Source organism: Nerophis ophidion, linkage group LG15 (assembly GCF_033978795.1).
Source record: "Nerophis ophidion isolate RoL-2023_Sa linkage group LG15, RoL_Noph_v1.0, whole genome shotgun sequence".
In the NCBI taxonomy this organism is placed as follows: domain Eukaryota; kingdom Metazoa; phylum Chordata; class Actinopteri; order Syngnathiformes; family Syngnathidae; genus Nerophis; species Nerophis ophidion.
Window position 1 is genome coordinate 36,842,794 of NC_084625.1, and position 13,241 is coordinate 36,856,034.

The window sequence follows — 13,241 nt, forward strand, 5'->3', positions numbered from 1 at the left end:
ACACACCTCATCTGGTGCACACATGGCACTGTCAGCTGCACGCTCTGCAAGCATATGTACTCAAGATGTCGTACAGAAAATGCATACTCAGGAACATGAAAAGTCACTCAGTGAAATCCTATTTCCGCGTCATGTAAATAAACTAACTCAATTTTCTCTGTACGATGAAGCCTCAACACGTATTCCCCATCCTTAGCAGACTGTTGGTACACCCTAGAGAGGTGCTTCTAAAAGTTCCCATCCCCATTTCTTCTTCAAATTTCCCACAATCCAATCCTTACCACCGGGCCCACGCATACTTTAATCTACGTTTCAACAGCATCTCCATCAAGCTTGTTGCAAGATGCCAGTTATTTGCACGGGATTTATTTCCCTATCCTTTTTATACATGTAGCTGTCTATACATATACCTGCAGGCCACCTACATCCTTAAACATAAAACTACCAAGCTGTCAAAGACATCTAATGAAGTCAGATAGCAGTCGCAGACTGATAACGTGTCCCCGTAGGGCAGGGGTCGGCAACCCGCGGCTCCGGAGCCGCATGCGGCTCAGCTGCACAATCCCCGACCCCCCAGATTGTTGCGGGGAGATTCCGGAATTCAATACCTCTCCCGGACATCACCCGGAGACAACGTTCTCCAATTTTCACTCGGACTACAATATTGAGGCCGTGCTGTGATGATATTACTCTTAACGTCCTCGCGCCCGCCATTCACAGAATGCTATTTGCGTTTCAACCGGACACATGCATTTTGCTGCTTCTATTGGTACATGTATGAGATTGCAAGGCATACTGGGTGACACAGAGTACACTGACGGTTGTGATATAAACAACTTTAACACTCCTACTAATATGCGCCACATTGTGAACCCACACAAAAGAAGAATGACAAACACATTTCGGGAGAAAATCCTCACAGTAACACAACATAAACGCAACACAACAAATACCCAGAATCCTTTGCATCCATGAAAGCACTTGACTATGTTATACACCCCACGAGCACCACTGACATAATTTTGTGAAAGTCCAGTCCATAGTGGATCTAACATAATAGTGAGAGTCCAGTCCATAGTGGGGCTAGCAGGAGACCATCCCAAGCGAAAATGGGTCAGCCACGCAGAGAGGTCCCCAACGCACAGGCGAGCGGTCCAACCCGGTCCCCCTCCACAAGGGAGAGGGGGCTGAGGAGAAACGAAAAGAAACGGCGGATCAACTGGTCTACAAAGGGAGTCTATTTAAAAGCTGGAGTATTCAAATGAGTTTTGAAATGGGACTTAAATGCTTCTACTGAGGTAGCATCTCTTTTACCAGGAGGGCATTCCAGAGTACTGGAGCCCCAATAGAAAACGCTCTGCTCAGACTGCTTTTGGGCTCTGGGAATCACTAATAAGCCGGAGTACTTTGAACGCAGATTTCTTGCCGGGACATATGGTACAATACAATCAGCAAGATAGGATGGAGCTAGACCATGTAGTATTTTATACGTAAGTAGTAAAACCTTAAAGTCACATCTTAAGTGCACAGGAAGTCAGTGCAGGTGAGCCAGTACAGGCGTAATATGATCAAACTTTCTTGTTCTTGTCAAAAGTCTAGCAGAAGCATTTTGTACCAACCGTAATCGTTTAATGCTAGACATAGGGAGACCCGAAAATAATACGTTACAGTAATGGAGACAAGACGTAATGAAAGCATGAATAATGATCTCGGCGTCACTAGTGGACAAAATGGAACGCATTTTAGCGATATTACGGAGATGAAAGAAGGCCGTTTTAGTAACACTTTAATGTGTGACTCAAAGGAGAGAGTTGGGTCGAAGATAAATACCCAGATTCTTTACCGCGTCGCCTTGTGTAATTGTTTAGTTGTCAAATGTTAAGGTGATATTAAATAAATAGATGTCGGTGTCTAGCAGGACCGATAATCAGTATTTCCCTTTTCTAGGCGTTGAGTTGCAAAAAGTTAGTGGACATCCATTGTTTAATTTCATAAAGAAGCTTATTCGTTTTATTAATCATATTACATGCATATTTTTTTAAGTAATGTGTATTTACACATTTTTATTTTGTGTAATATATAATATGTTTTTTCTTTAGTTTGAAATTAATTATGCAATTATTTCCCCCTGTGAAAAAAGTAATGTCAAGGAAGAAGCCAAACAACTTCTCAATGATGTCGGAGCTTTTCTTTCTGTCACTCACACGCACACCAGTATCTGGGGGAGACACAGCCGTGACACAGAAGCGCGCTAAAAAAGTGAATATTTAATTAAGTGACTCTTAGTAACGTGGCCATTGATTGGCTCAAACTCGGCCAGCATCCAGTCCTGCCTTTACGAGTGTAGAGGTCACAATGTAGATGTTATTTCATGTCTGGAGGGCTCTTATAATGTTAAAAAAAGTATTTTTATGCTCTCGCTATGAAAATAATAGACATTTATACCATTTTACCTTTGCAGAAATCAATTTACGAAGATCATCCCCGAAGTCAAATAACCTCGACAAACGAGGGTTTACTGCAATAATGAAAACATGATTAGTCTCTAATGTTACCTTCAAAAAATATTTCTCATTCTGGAAAAAAAGTGATCATATTATATTTGGGCCAGGGTAGATTATTTGTTGTAATGTTTTGTATATACACATGAGAGGTAAGGGTATTTTTATGACAATTTTTTGTAGGTTTTATTAGTCAAGAAAAAACTACAATATTGTTTTCCTTTTAAAGACAGGATATGTGCAAGCGAAGAACACTCAACTTTTGTTTCAAATCTTTAAAGGGGAACTCCACTTTTTAGGGTATTTTGCCTATTGTTCACAATCTTTATGAAAGACATGACGATGGATGGATTTATTTTTAATGCATTGTAACTTGTAAATAAATGGAAATAGAAGTCCGCTTACAGCTTAGCCAATTTCGCCCCCCAAAAATGCCAACAGTACTCCATTTACATTTCCTGACTTGAATATTAACCAAGTATTAGTGATATTGTTATTATTAGCGCTAACACAGACTATTGTTAGCGGCGCCGTGATCACTACCCTGTGTGCACTGCAAAAAGTCAGCGTTCCAAAACAAGGGGGAAAAAATACAAAAATTTTACTTGAACTTCGCAAAATTATCTGCCAATAGAACAAGAAAATTTGGCTTGTTAAGACTTTCCAAAACAAGTAAAATTAGCTAACCTCATTCATCCAACCATGTTTTACCGCTTGTCCGGTTCGGGGTTGCGGGGGATGCTGGAGCCTATCTCAGCTCCATTCGGGCGGAAGGTGGGGTTCACCCTGGACAAGTGGCCACCTCATCACAGGGCCAACACAGATAGACAGACAACATTCACACTCACATTCACACACTAGGGACCATTTAGTGTTGCCAATCAACCTATCCCCAGGTGCATGTCTTTGGAGGTGGGAGGAAGCCGGAGTACCCGGAGGGAACCCACGCAATCACGGGGAGAACATGCAAACTCCACACCAAAAAGATCCCAAGCGCAGGATCGAACCAAGGACCTTCGTATTGTGAGGCAGATGCACTAACCGCTCCTCCACCGTGCTGCCCTAACTAACCTCAATGAACCCCAAAATTCCTTAAAATAAGTATATTATCCCTTTTATGTTGAAAAATAATTATTGTCCATTTGGCTGTCATCTGTTTTAATTATGAGACACAATTGTGTCAAAGACATGATTTTTTCATTTCATGATTGAAACAAGAAATGATTACTTTAATAAAAGTAGCTTCATACTTGTGAGTGTTGATGACACAGCTGTGCAACAGTTGATATTTTAGTTTCAAGCATATTGCCCGTCACCTCAAAAGGGGAGGGGGTGTCGCACTAATATACAACGAAAACTTTAACTTTAGTCCTAACTTAAATAATAAATATAAATCGTTTGAGGTGCTTTCTATGAAGTCTGCCACACCTCTGCCTCTGTGCCTGGCCGTTATCTACCGCCCCCCAGGGCCCTATTCGGACTTTATTAGTGAATTCTCAGAGTTTGTTGCTGATCTAGTGACGCACGCCGATAATATAATTATAATGGGGGACTTTAATATCCATATGAATACCCCATTGGACCCACCGTGTGTGGCGCTCCAGACTATAATTGATAGCTGTGGTCTTACACAAATAATAAATGAACCGACGCATCGCAGCGGCAATACGATAGACCTAGTGCTTGTCAGAGGTATCACCGTCTCCAAAGTTATGATACTCCCGTATACTAAAGTAATGTCCGATCATTACCTTATAAAATTCGAAGTTCAGACTCATGTTCGGCAAGCTAATAAGAATAATAACTGCTATAGCAGCCGCAACATTAATGCTGCCACAACGACGACTCTTGCGGACCTACTGCCCTCGGTAATGGCACCGTTCCCAAAGTATGTGGGCTCTATTGATAACCTCACTAACAACTTTAACAACGCCCTGCGCGAAACCATTGATAGTATAGCACCGCTGAAGTTAAAAAAGGCTCCAAATAGGCGTACGCCATGGTTTACTGAAGAAACTAGAGCTCAGAAATTATTATGTAGAAAGCTGGAACGCAAATGGCGCACGACTAAACTTGAGGTGCACCATCAAGCATGGAGTGATAGTTTAATAACTTATAAACGCATGCTTACCTTAGCTAAAACTAATTATTACTCAAATCTCATCCGCATTAATAAAAACGATCCAAAATTTTTGTTTAGTACTGTAGCATCGCTAACCCAACAAGGGACTCCTTCCAGTAGCTCCACCCATTCGGCAGATGACTTTATGAAGTTCTTTAATAAGAAAATTGAACTTATTAGAAAGGAGATTAAAGACAATGCGTCCCAGCTACAACGGGGTTATAGTAACACAGATACGATTGTATATACGGCGGATACTGCAAATATCCAAAATAGTTTCTCTCGTTTTGATGAAATAACATTAGAAGGATTGTTACAACGTGTAAATGGAATAAAACAAACAACATGTTTACTTGACCCACTTCCTGGGAAACTTATCAAGGAGCTTTTTGTATTATTAGGTCCATCAGTGCTAAATATTATAAACTTATCACTTTCCTCGGGCACTGTTCCCGTTGCATTCAAAAAAGCGGTTATTCATCCTCTCCTTAAAAGACCTAACCTCGATCCTGACCTCATGGTAAACTACCGACCGGTGTCTCACCTTCCCTTTATTTCGAAAATCCTCGAAAAAATTGTTGCGGAGCAGCTAAATGAGCACTTAGCGTTTAACAATCTATGTGAAACCTTTCAATCCGGTTTCAGGGCAAATCACTCGACTGAGACAGCCCTCGCAAAATTGACTAATGATCTATTGCTAACGATGGACTCTGATGCGTCATCTATGTTGCTGCTCCTCGATCTTAGCGCTGCTTTCGATACCGTCGATCATAATATTTTATTAGAGCGTATCAAAATACGAATTGGTATGTCAGACTCAGCCCTGTCATGGTTTAACTCTTATCTTACTGATAGGATGCAGTGCGTCTCCTATAACAGTGTGACCTCGGACTATGTTAAGGTAACGTGTGGAGTTCCCCAGGGTTCGGTCCTTGGCCCTGTACTCTTCAGCATCTACATGCTGCCGCTAGGTGACGTCATACGCAAATACGGTATTAGCTTTCACTGTTATGCTGATGACACCCAACTCTACATGCCCCTAAAGCTGACCAACATGCCGGACTGTAGTCAGTTGGAAGCGTGTCTTAATGAAATTAAACAATGGATGTCCGCTAACTTTTTGCAACTTAATGCCAAAAAAACGGAAATGCTGATTATCGGTCCTGCTAGACACCGACCTCTATTTAATAATACAACTTTAACATTTGACAACCAAATAATAAAACAAGGTGACTCTGTAAAAAATCTGGGTATTATCTTCGACCCAACTCTCTCCTTTGAGTCACACATTAAAAGCGTTACTAAAACGGCCTTCTTTCATCTCCGTAATATCGCTAAAATTCGCTCCATTTTGTCCACTAAAGACGCCGAGATCATTATCCATGCGTTTGTTACGTCTCGTCTCGATTACTGTAACGTATTATTTTCGGGTCTCCCCATGTCTAGCATTATACGATTACAGTTGGTACAAAATGCGGCTGCTAGACTTTTGACAAGAACAAGAAAGTTTGATCATATTACGCCTGTACTGGCTCACCTGCACTGGCTTCCTGTGCACTTAAGATGTGACTTTAAGGTTTTATTACTTACGTATAAAATACTACACGGTCTAGCTCCAGCCTATCTTGCCGATTGTATTGTACCGTATGTCCCGGCAAGAAATCTGCGTTCAAAAGACTCCGGCTTATTAGTGATTCCTAGAGCTCAAAAAAAGTCTGCGGGCTATAGAGCGTTTTCCGTTCGGGCTCCAGTACTCTGGAATGCCCTCCCGGTAACAGTTCGAGATGCTACCTCAGTAGAAGCATTTAAGTCTCATCTTAAAACTCATTTGTATACTCTAGCCTTTAAATAGACCTCCTTTTTAGACCAGTTGATCTGCCGCTTCTTTTCTTTCTCCTATGTCCCCCCCTCCCTTGTGGAGGGGGTCCGGTCCGATGACCATGGATGAAGTACTGACTGTCCAGAGTCGAGACCCAGGATGGACCGCTCGTCGGGACCCAGGATGGACCGCTCGCCTGTATCGGTTGGGGACATCTCTACGCTGCTGATCCGCTTCAGATGGTTTCCTGTGGACGGGACTCTCGCTGCTGTCTTGGAGCCACTATGGATTGAACTTTCACAGTATCATGTTGGACCCGCTCGACATCCATTGCTTTCGGTCCCCTAGAGGGGGGGGGTTGCCCACATCTGAGGTCCTCTCCAAGGTTTCTCATAGTCAGCATTGTCGCTGGCGTCCCACTGAATGTGAATTCTCCCTGCCCACTGGGTGTGAGTTTTCCTTGCCCTTTTGTGGGTTCTTCCGAGGATGTTGTAGTCGTAATGATTTGTGCAGTCCTTTGAGACATTTGTGATTTGGGGCTATATAAATAAACATTGATTGATTGATTGATTTTACTCAAAATAGGTCATAAAATCTCAGCAACAAGCTATAATATCTTACTGAGATCATTTAGGAGGAAAACCCATAAAACAAGTAAAACGCTCTAACATAAAATCTGCTTAGTGAGAAGAATTATCTTATCTTACAGAAAATAAGCAAATATCACCCTTATTTGAGATATTTAATCTTACTTAGATTTCAGTTTTTGCAGTGTGCCTATGTTTATGTCATTGAATGGTCTGCTGTTTCCTCGCTTCCTTGCTTGCTGGAAGTTTTCTGGAGATCACAAATCATGCGTCTCACCTGGACAGAAGAAGTCTGAGGAGGTATTCCTACAGGTTGGTCCACTTTGACAGCTATTTAGCGAGAACGACACGAAAAGACGCCTCACCCACATTAAGTTTTCGCGAGGATCATGGGCATTCTTCATCTAAACGGAAATATATGAACATCGTAGCAGTTGACATTCTAATGACAGCAGACCATGTACAGTAAGCAATGTTTTACTGTGTTTGTTGGCTCTCATCAAGCCTGCAGTGAGTAATAATCAGTAATGAAGAAGAAAAAAAGCAAACGTTGTGATGCGTTTATTAAATACATTTTCCGCGTTTGCGTAAAATGAGCAAAACATGTCAATCTTAAATATCATTAAAAATGTGCCTGTTACTAAATTACATATATACTTGCGTCATGTATGTAAAAACGTAATTGAAATGTTTGGATGTTTTTTTAAGGGTTTTATAGCCGTAATTGTCCGGCTCCCATAGGCTCCATTTTTTTTGATCGCATTTATTTAATATTTAGAATGCAAAAAAATAAACAAATAACATCCATCATCGTGTCTTTCATAATAATTTTGAACGATTGGAAAAATTCCTCAAAAAGTGCAGTTTCCCTTTCACCCAAACCCAGAATGCAATGCAGTGGAAAATATTAAAGTCCCACAATATTTTTTTCCTTTTTAAAACACCTGCAAGACACTTTGATGTTTCTTAGCAGTGTATCTCTCGTACGGGTCCCATTTGGATAGGACCGCTTAACCCTCGCCTTCCAAAAGCCAAGCCCTTAAAGGGGAACCTTATCACAATTTCAGAAGGGTTAAAACCAATAAAAGTCAGTTACCAGTGGCTTATTTTATTTTTAGAAGTTTTTTTCAAAATTTTACCCATCCCGGAATATCCCTAAAAAAAGTTTTAAAGTGCCTGATTTTCGCTATCTTTGAAGACACCGTCCATTTTCCTGTGACATCATCCAGTGATGCCAATACGGATAGCACAGCAAGATATAGCGACATTAGCTCGGATTCAGACGCGGATTTCAGCGGCTTAAGCGATTCAACAGATTACACATGTATTGAAACGGATGGTTGGAGTATGGAGGCAGATAGCGAAAACAGAATTGAAGAAGAAACTGAAGCTATTGAGCGAATAGCTATTGACGCTATTCGGCCATGTCTGCCTTAGCATCGCCGGTAAAATGTGCAGACCAACGATCGGAAGTTTCGCATCTTGTGACACTGGATCAACTTAAATCCATCGATTGGTAAGTGTTTGTTTGGCATTAAATGTGGGTGGAGGGAAACGCTAGATGAAAATATAGTTTAAAATGTATATACAGCTAGCCTAAATAGCATGTTAGCATCGATTAGCTGGCAGTAATGCTGTGACCAAATATGTCTGATTAGCACATAAGTCAATAATCAACAAAACTCACCTTTGTGATTTAGTTGACTTTATCGTTGGAAATGCATCTGCAGGTTATCCATACATCTCTGTTCCATGTCTGCCTTAGCACCGCCGGTAAAATGTGCAGAAACTCCGGCACATTCAATGGGGGTCTGGCGGCAGATTTCTTCGACTTTATCGTTGGAAATGCATCTGCTTTGAGTGTCGCAGGATAACCACACAATCTTGCCATCTCTGTAGTAGCATAGCTTTTGTCGGTAAAGTGTGCGGAACAAACGACTGACCATTTTGTCGGCTTTCCCCACACCTTCGTATTTTGAACAAATTTCGTCCAATTTCTTGCCACTTTCGCAACTTGATTCTCTCCCTGTTAGTGTTGTTACACCCTCCGACAACACACCGACGAGGCATGATGTCTCCAAGGTTCCAGAAAACAGTCGAAAAAACGGAAAATAACAGAGCTGAGACGGGGTGTTTGTAATGTGTTTGAGAAAATGGCGGCTTTATTACCTAAGTGACGTCACGTTCTGACGTCATTGCTCCGAGAACGATAAATAGAAAGAAGTTTTAATTCGCCAAAATTCACCCATTTAGAGTTTAGAAATCGGTGAAAAAAATATATGGTCTTTTTTCTGCAACATCAAGGTATATATTGACGCTTACATAGGTCTGGTGATAATGTTCCCCTTTAAAGACTGAACTGCTCCCTCCCCATTTTCCAAAACATGCTTTTACACTGCCATTACTCGTCTTGGCAGATGACAGAAGGTGATCTGGTCCCACATTCAGCCAAATGATGTTTCTGTCCTTCACCAAAACTGCTAAAATCACACATCCATCATCGCTGTGCGTGTGCTCAAAGGATGTCACATCTGCGTCTTCACTGGACGGCAGATATATAATCATACAAAGCTTGTGTGTACAAGGCCAATGTCACCCAGGCTAAATGTGCTATCATGTGATATATGCTCCAACACAGAGTTTGCGTCACATCTGCAGGCAGCAACACAACATGAGCACATACAGTCTGGCATTCTGCTGGCCTTCACCACTCTCATTTCCCGTCTGCTGAAGTGGTGAGGGCGCTGATCCATTGCCCATCCATGGAAAAACCTCCATGACTCTCATCTGTCAGTCCAGGGAGGGCATGGGGATTGATCCGTATAAAGTGGCCGTGCTGTTGCTACCGGAGCTAGTCACTTGGAACTAATTACCACCCACGGTCCAGGTGCTGTTAACTGTAACCTGCATGGTATGGTACTTGCTGAGCCTTCAAGAGCGTTAAAAACTACAAACACAGTGGTAATATTCAAATAAAACTTAAATTATATGCAGTGTTTTCCATGCGTTCAAGACTGCCACATATAGATTTGGTGCAACCTGTTCATTCCCGCTCATAAACAGAACTAAACAAGATGTAGTCCTTTTTTGGCCCATATATGTTGTTGTGTAATTCATTATTTTATTTATGGCATTATATTCTGGTACCATATATCTGATTGTCAATAAATATTTAATCCTTTCAATGGTGAAATTTGAATATGTTTACAATTTCTAATCTTAAATGTTTGTAATTCTTGTTATGTTTTAATAAAAAAACATTTCTGCCATTATTTCCACTCTTGCTAGGATGCCGACCGACAGGACGCTCACATAATCCCGTTTGGATTGGATTTGGTTTAATGGATACAATGAAATACAATTAAGCATATATTGTCAACTTGTTTTTCCAATCGACTGGTACTTTTAAAACTGATGGCAAACATGAGCTAAAAAAAATGTGACTAGACTCCTCCGCTTTCATCTCTTCCATAGACATCATAGCTTGAGTTTCTTCATGCTCTTTCAGCATTTCCTCAGGCATCAAAACATCAGTAGAAGAGGACGCAAAATAGAAGAATACTAGCAGCCTATCTTCTTTTCTCTCATTTTTGAGCGCCGTTTTACCTCGTTCCGCAGGTACTGACTCAGTCCTGCTCGCCTCAAAGGTGCTCCTAATTTTAGGGATCAAACCTTTGGCTTGAGTCTATATTTTGTAGAGAGGTCCATATTTCCTCATTTTGCCATCATTTCAAAAAGTATGCGGCTTACGCCTTTTTTAGTTATATTGCAACAATGTAACTAGTTGACATGTTTGATCATTCCTTCCAATTCTGCACAAAAATATTATTATTCGGGATAAAGGATGGTTGGATGGTTCTTTTCCTCTTTGGTCCGGGTGACACAACGTCCACAGTTTCCAAAAAACAACTTGAGAGAGCATGCATAGAGCTATACAGGTTTGGCTTACTGTACAGGACAGGTAGCTACGTTCTGGCGCGGGATAGCAGGTTGTGCGGGCTTATGAAGGCAGGTCCTCTAATCAGCCACAGGTGCGATGATTGCTGGCGATTGATTGCCGCTGTTTGCCTCCGCCGGACTGGCACGCTCCTGGAAGTGCTTATTTTTAAAATTGCCTCCAGTCTTCTGTATCAGGCTGATGCTTGCCACATTTTATAGCTAAAACCGGGCATTTCCAAATGTGCTGAAACTCGTTAAATAATGAGCCTTAATTAACTTCTGCATTTATTTGGGGGGAATTTTACCTGTAAAACATTTTTTAGGTCCGCAACTATGAAATAAGTGACAGTGTTATCAGCATTAAACTGGGCTTTTAATACAACTCATACGCACTTGTGGTCTCATCTCTTAGACTGAGCGAAAACATATGTAACTTTTCAGCCCTATTTAGTGCGTTTTGCCAGCTTTATAGATGATAACCCAGGTCTGCTAGAGAGTAAGACAATGTAGCAGAAAGGTTCACTGTTGCCAACTTATAGACTTTGTTGCTATATCTAAAGTGGTCAGACACCTCTTTTTTAAAAACGACAAATCTATTGACTTTTTCTTGTATTATGGGGGACTTTTGGATCTCCTGTGGGCCATTCCTTGTCTAAATGCACTCACAGGTGGTTGCATCTTGTTTTTGATTTTTTTTTAAATGACAAGAAGTGAAAGAAGATTTGTACCTTTTCATGTTTTTTTTACTCACTTTTTCTCTTCAACAATTATATTCCTCTTTCCTACAGCGACCTTTTGCACATGCATCATGGCCAATTATGCAAATACCCGCCGGCTTCATTTAGCAACTCTTACCCTCAAAAAAGTATCCATTACCTAGCCTAGCCTTTTCCATATCTCCGCAAATACTGATGGTTTGTTCTCTTCTGCATTTAAATTGTACCATTTTCATAACTACATATGAATGCAAGTAAGAAAGAAAAAAAATAAAGAAATGGTGAAAATGGAATAATGTATATTTTTCTAGTACAATATTAAAGAAAATGTCACTTTCACTGGTAGAAAGTGGTCTTGACTAGATTGTTTCCGAACATCAAATCAACATTTATCAAACTAACATCACCACTCACAATTTGTCTCCACAGTGCGGCACCGTCGACTCAGGCTCCTACGTCAACTTGACAGAGAGAAACCTGCAAGACGCCCAGAAGTTTTTACTCATGCACGAGGTTGTCCAGCCCGTTGCTCCTGTGCCCTACTTCATGGAGGACAGCGTCCGCTTCAGCCATGTGGCCGTGGACGTGGTGCAGGGCAAAGACATGCTCTTTCACATCATTTATTTAGCTACTGGTAAGTAGCACATCCATCATGTCTCCACACAAGCAATGTGTTAACAGTACAGTCACATTTTGGGCGGCTGTTTGTTGAAAAAGAACTATAGGATCAATCTTAAAGCTCCCGTGTCTTTTTTTAAACGTGTAGTGATGCCTGGCAGCCTTTTTTTTTTTTTAAACAACTCTGTACAACGCTGCCCTCCAAGGTAAAGGCATCATGTATGTCCCCACATGGGAGCTGGTTCTTTTGGCCAGCTTCCAAATGCCTCTTCAGATGTTGTTGCTGAAATTGGTTTATTACCAAAAATATTCATATTCATTTTGAAATGAATTTATCCCGGCTTGGGCGGCACGGTGGGACAGGGGTTCGTTATGGGTTATACTTGTATAGCGCTTTTCTACCTTCAATGTACTCAAAGCGCTTTGACACTACTTCCACATTCACCCATTCACTCACACATTCACACACTACTGGCGGGAGCTGCCATGTCAAGGCCCTAACCACCACCCATCAGGAGCAAGGGTGAAGTGTCTTGTTCAAGGACACAACGGACGTGACGAGGTTGGTAGTAGGTGGGGATCGAACTAGGCACGCCACGCTGTCCCCACACAAGTGCATGTGCCTTACAATACGAAGGTCTTGGGTACGATCGCCGGGCTTGAGGTCCTTTTTGTGTGGAGTTTGCATGTTCTCCCCGTGAATGCGTGGGTACCCTACGGGTACTCCGGCTTCCTCCCACTTCCAAAGACATGCACCTGGGGATAGGTTGATTGGCAACACTAAATGGTCCCTAGTGTGTGAATGTGAGTGTGAATGTTGTCTGTCTATCTGTATTGGCCCTGTGATGAGGTGGCGCCTTGTCCAGGGTGTACGCCGCCTTCCGCCCGAATGCAGCTGAGATAGGCTCCAGCACCCCCTGTAGCCCCGAAAGGGAAAAG

The 13,241-nt window shown here is 41.7% G+C and overlaps 1 protein-coding gene across 1 annotated transcript in view; it reads left to right on the forward strand.

Annotated features, from left to right (window-relative positions):
- Positions 1–12,341, forward strand: part of LOC133569790 (semaphorin-5A-like) — a 76,480-nt gene extending 64,139 nt beyond the window's left edge. The window contains exon 7 of the mRNA XM_061922414.1: positions 12,114–12,341. Within this exon, the coding sequence (XP_061778398.1) occupies positions 12,114–12,326 (213 nt within the window). The 3' untranslated portion in view covers positions 12,327–12,341. The remainder of the gene's footprint in view (positions 1–12,113) is intronic.
- Positions 12,342–13,241: the final 900 nt, after the last annotated feature.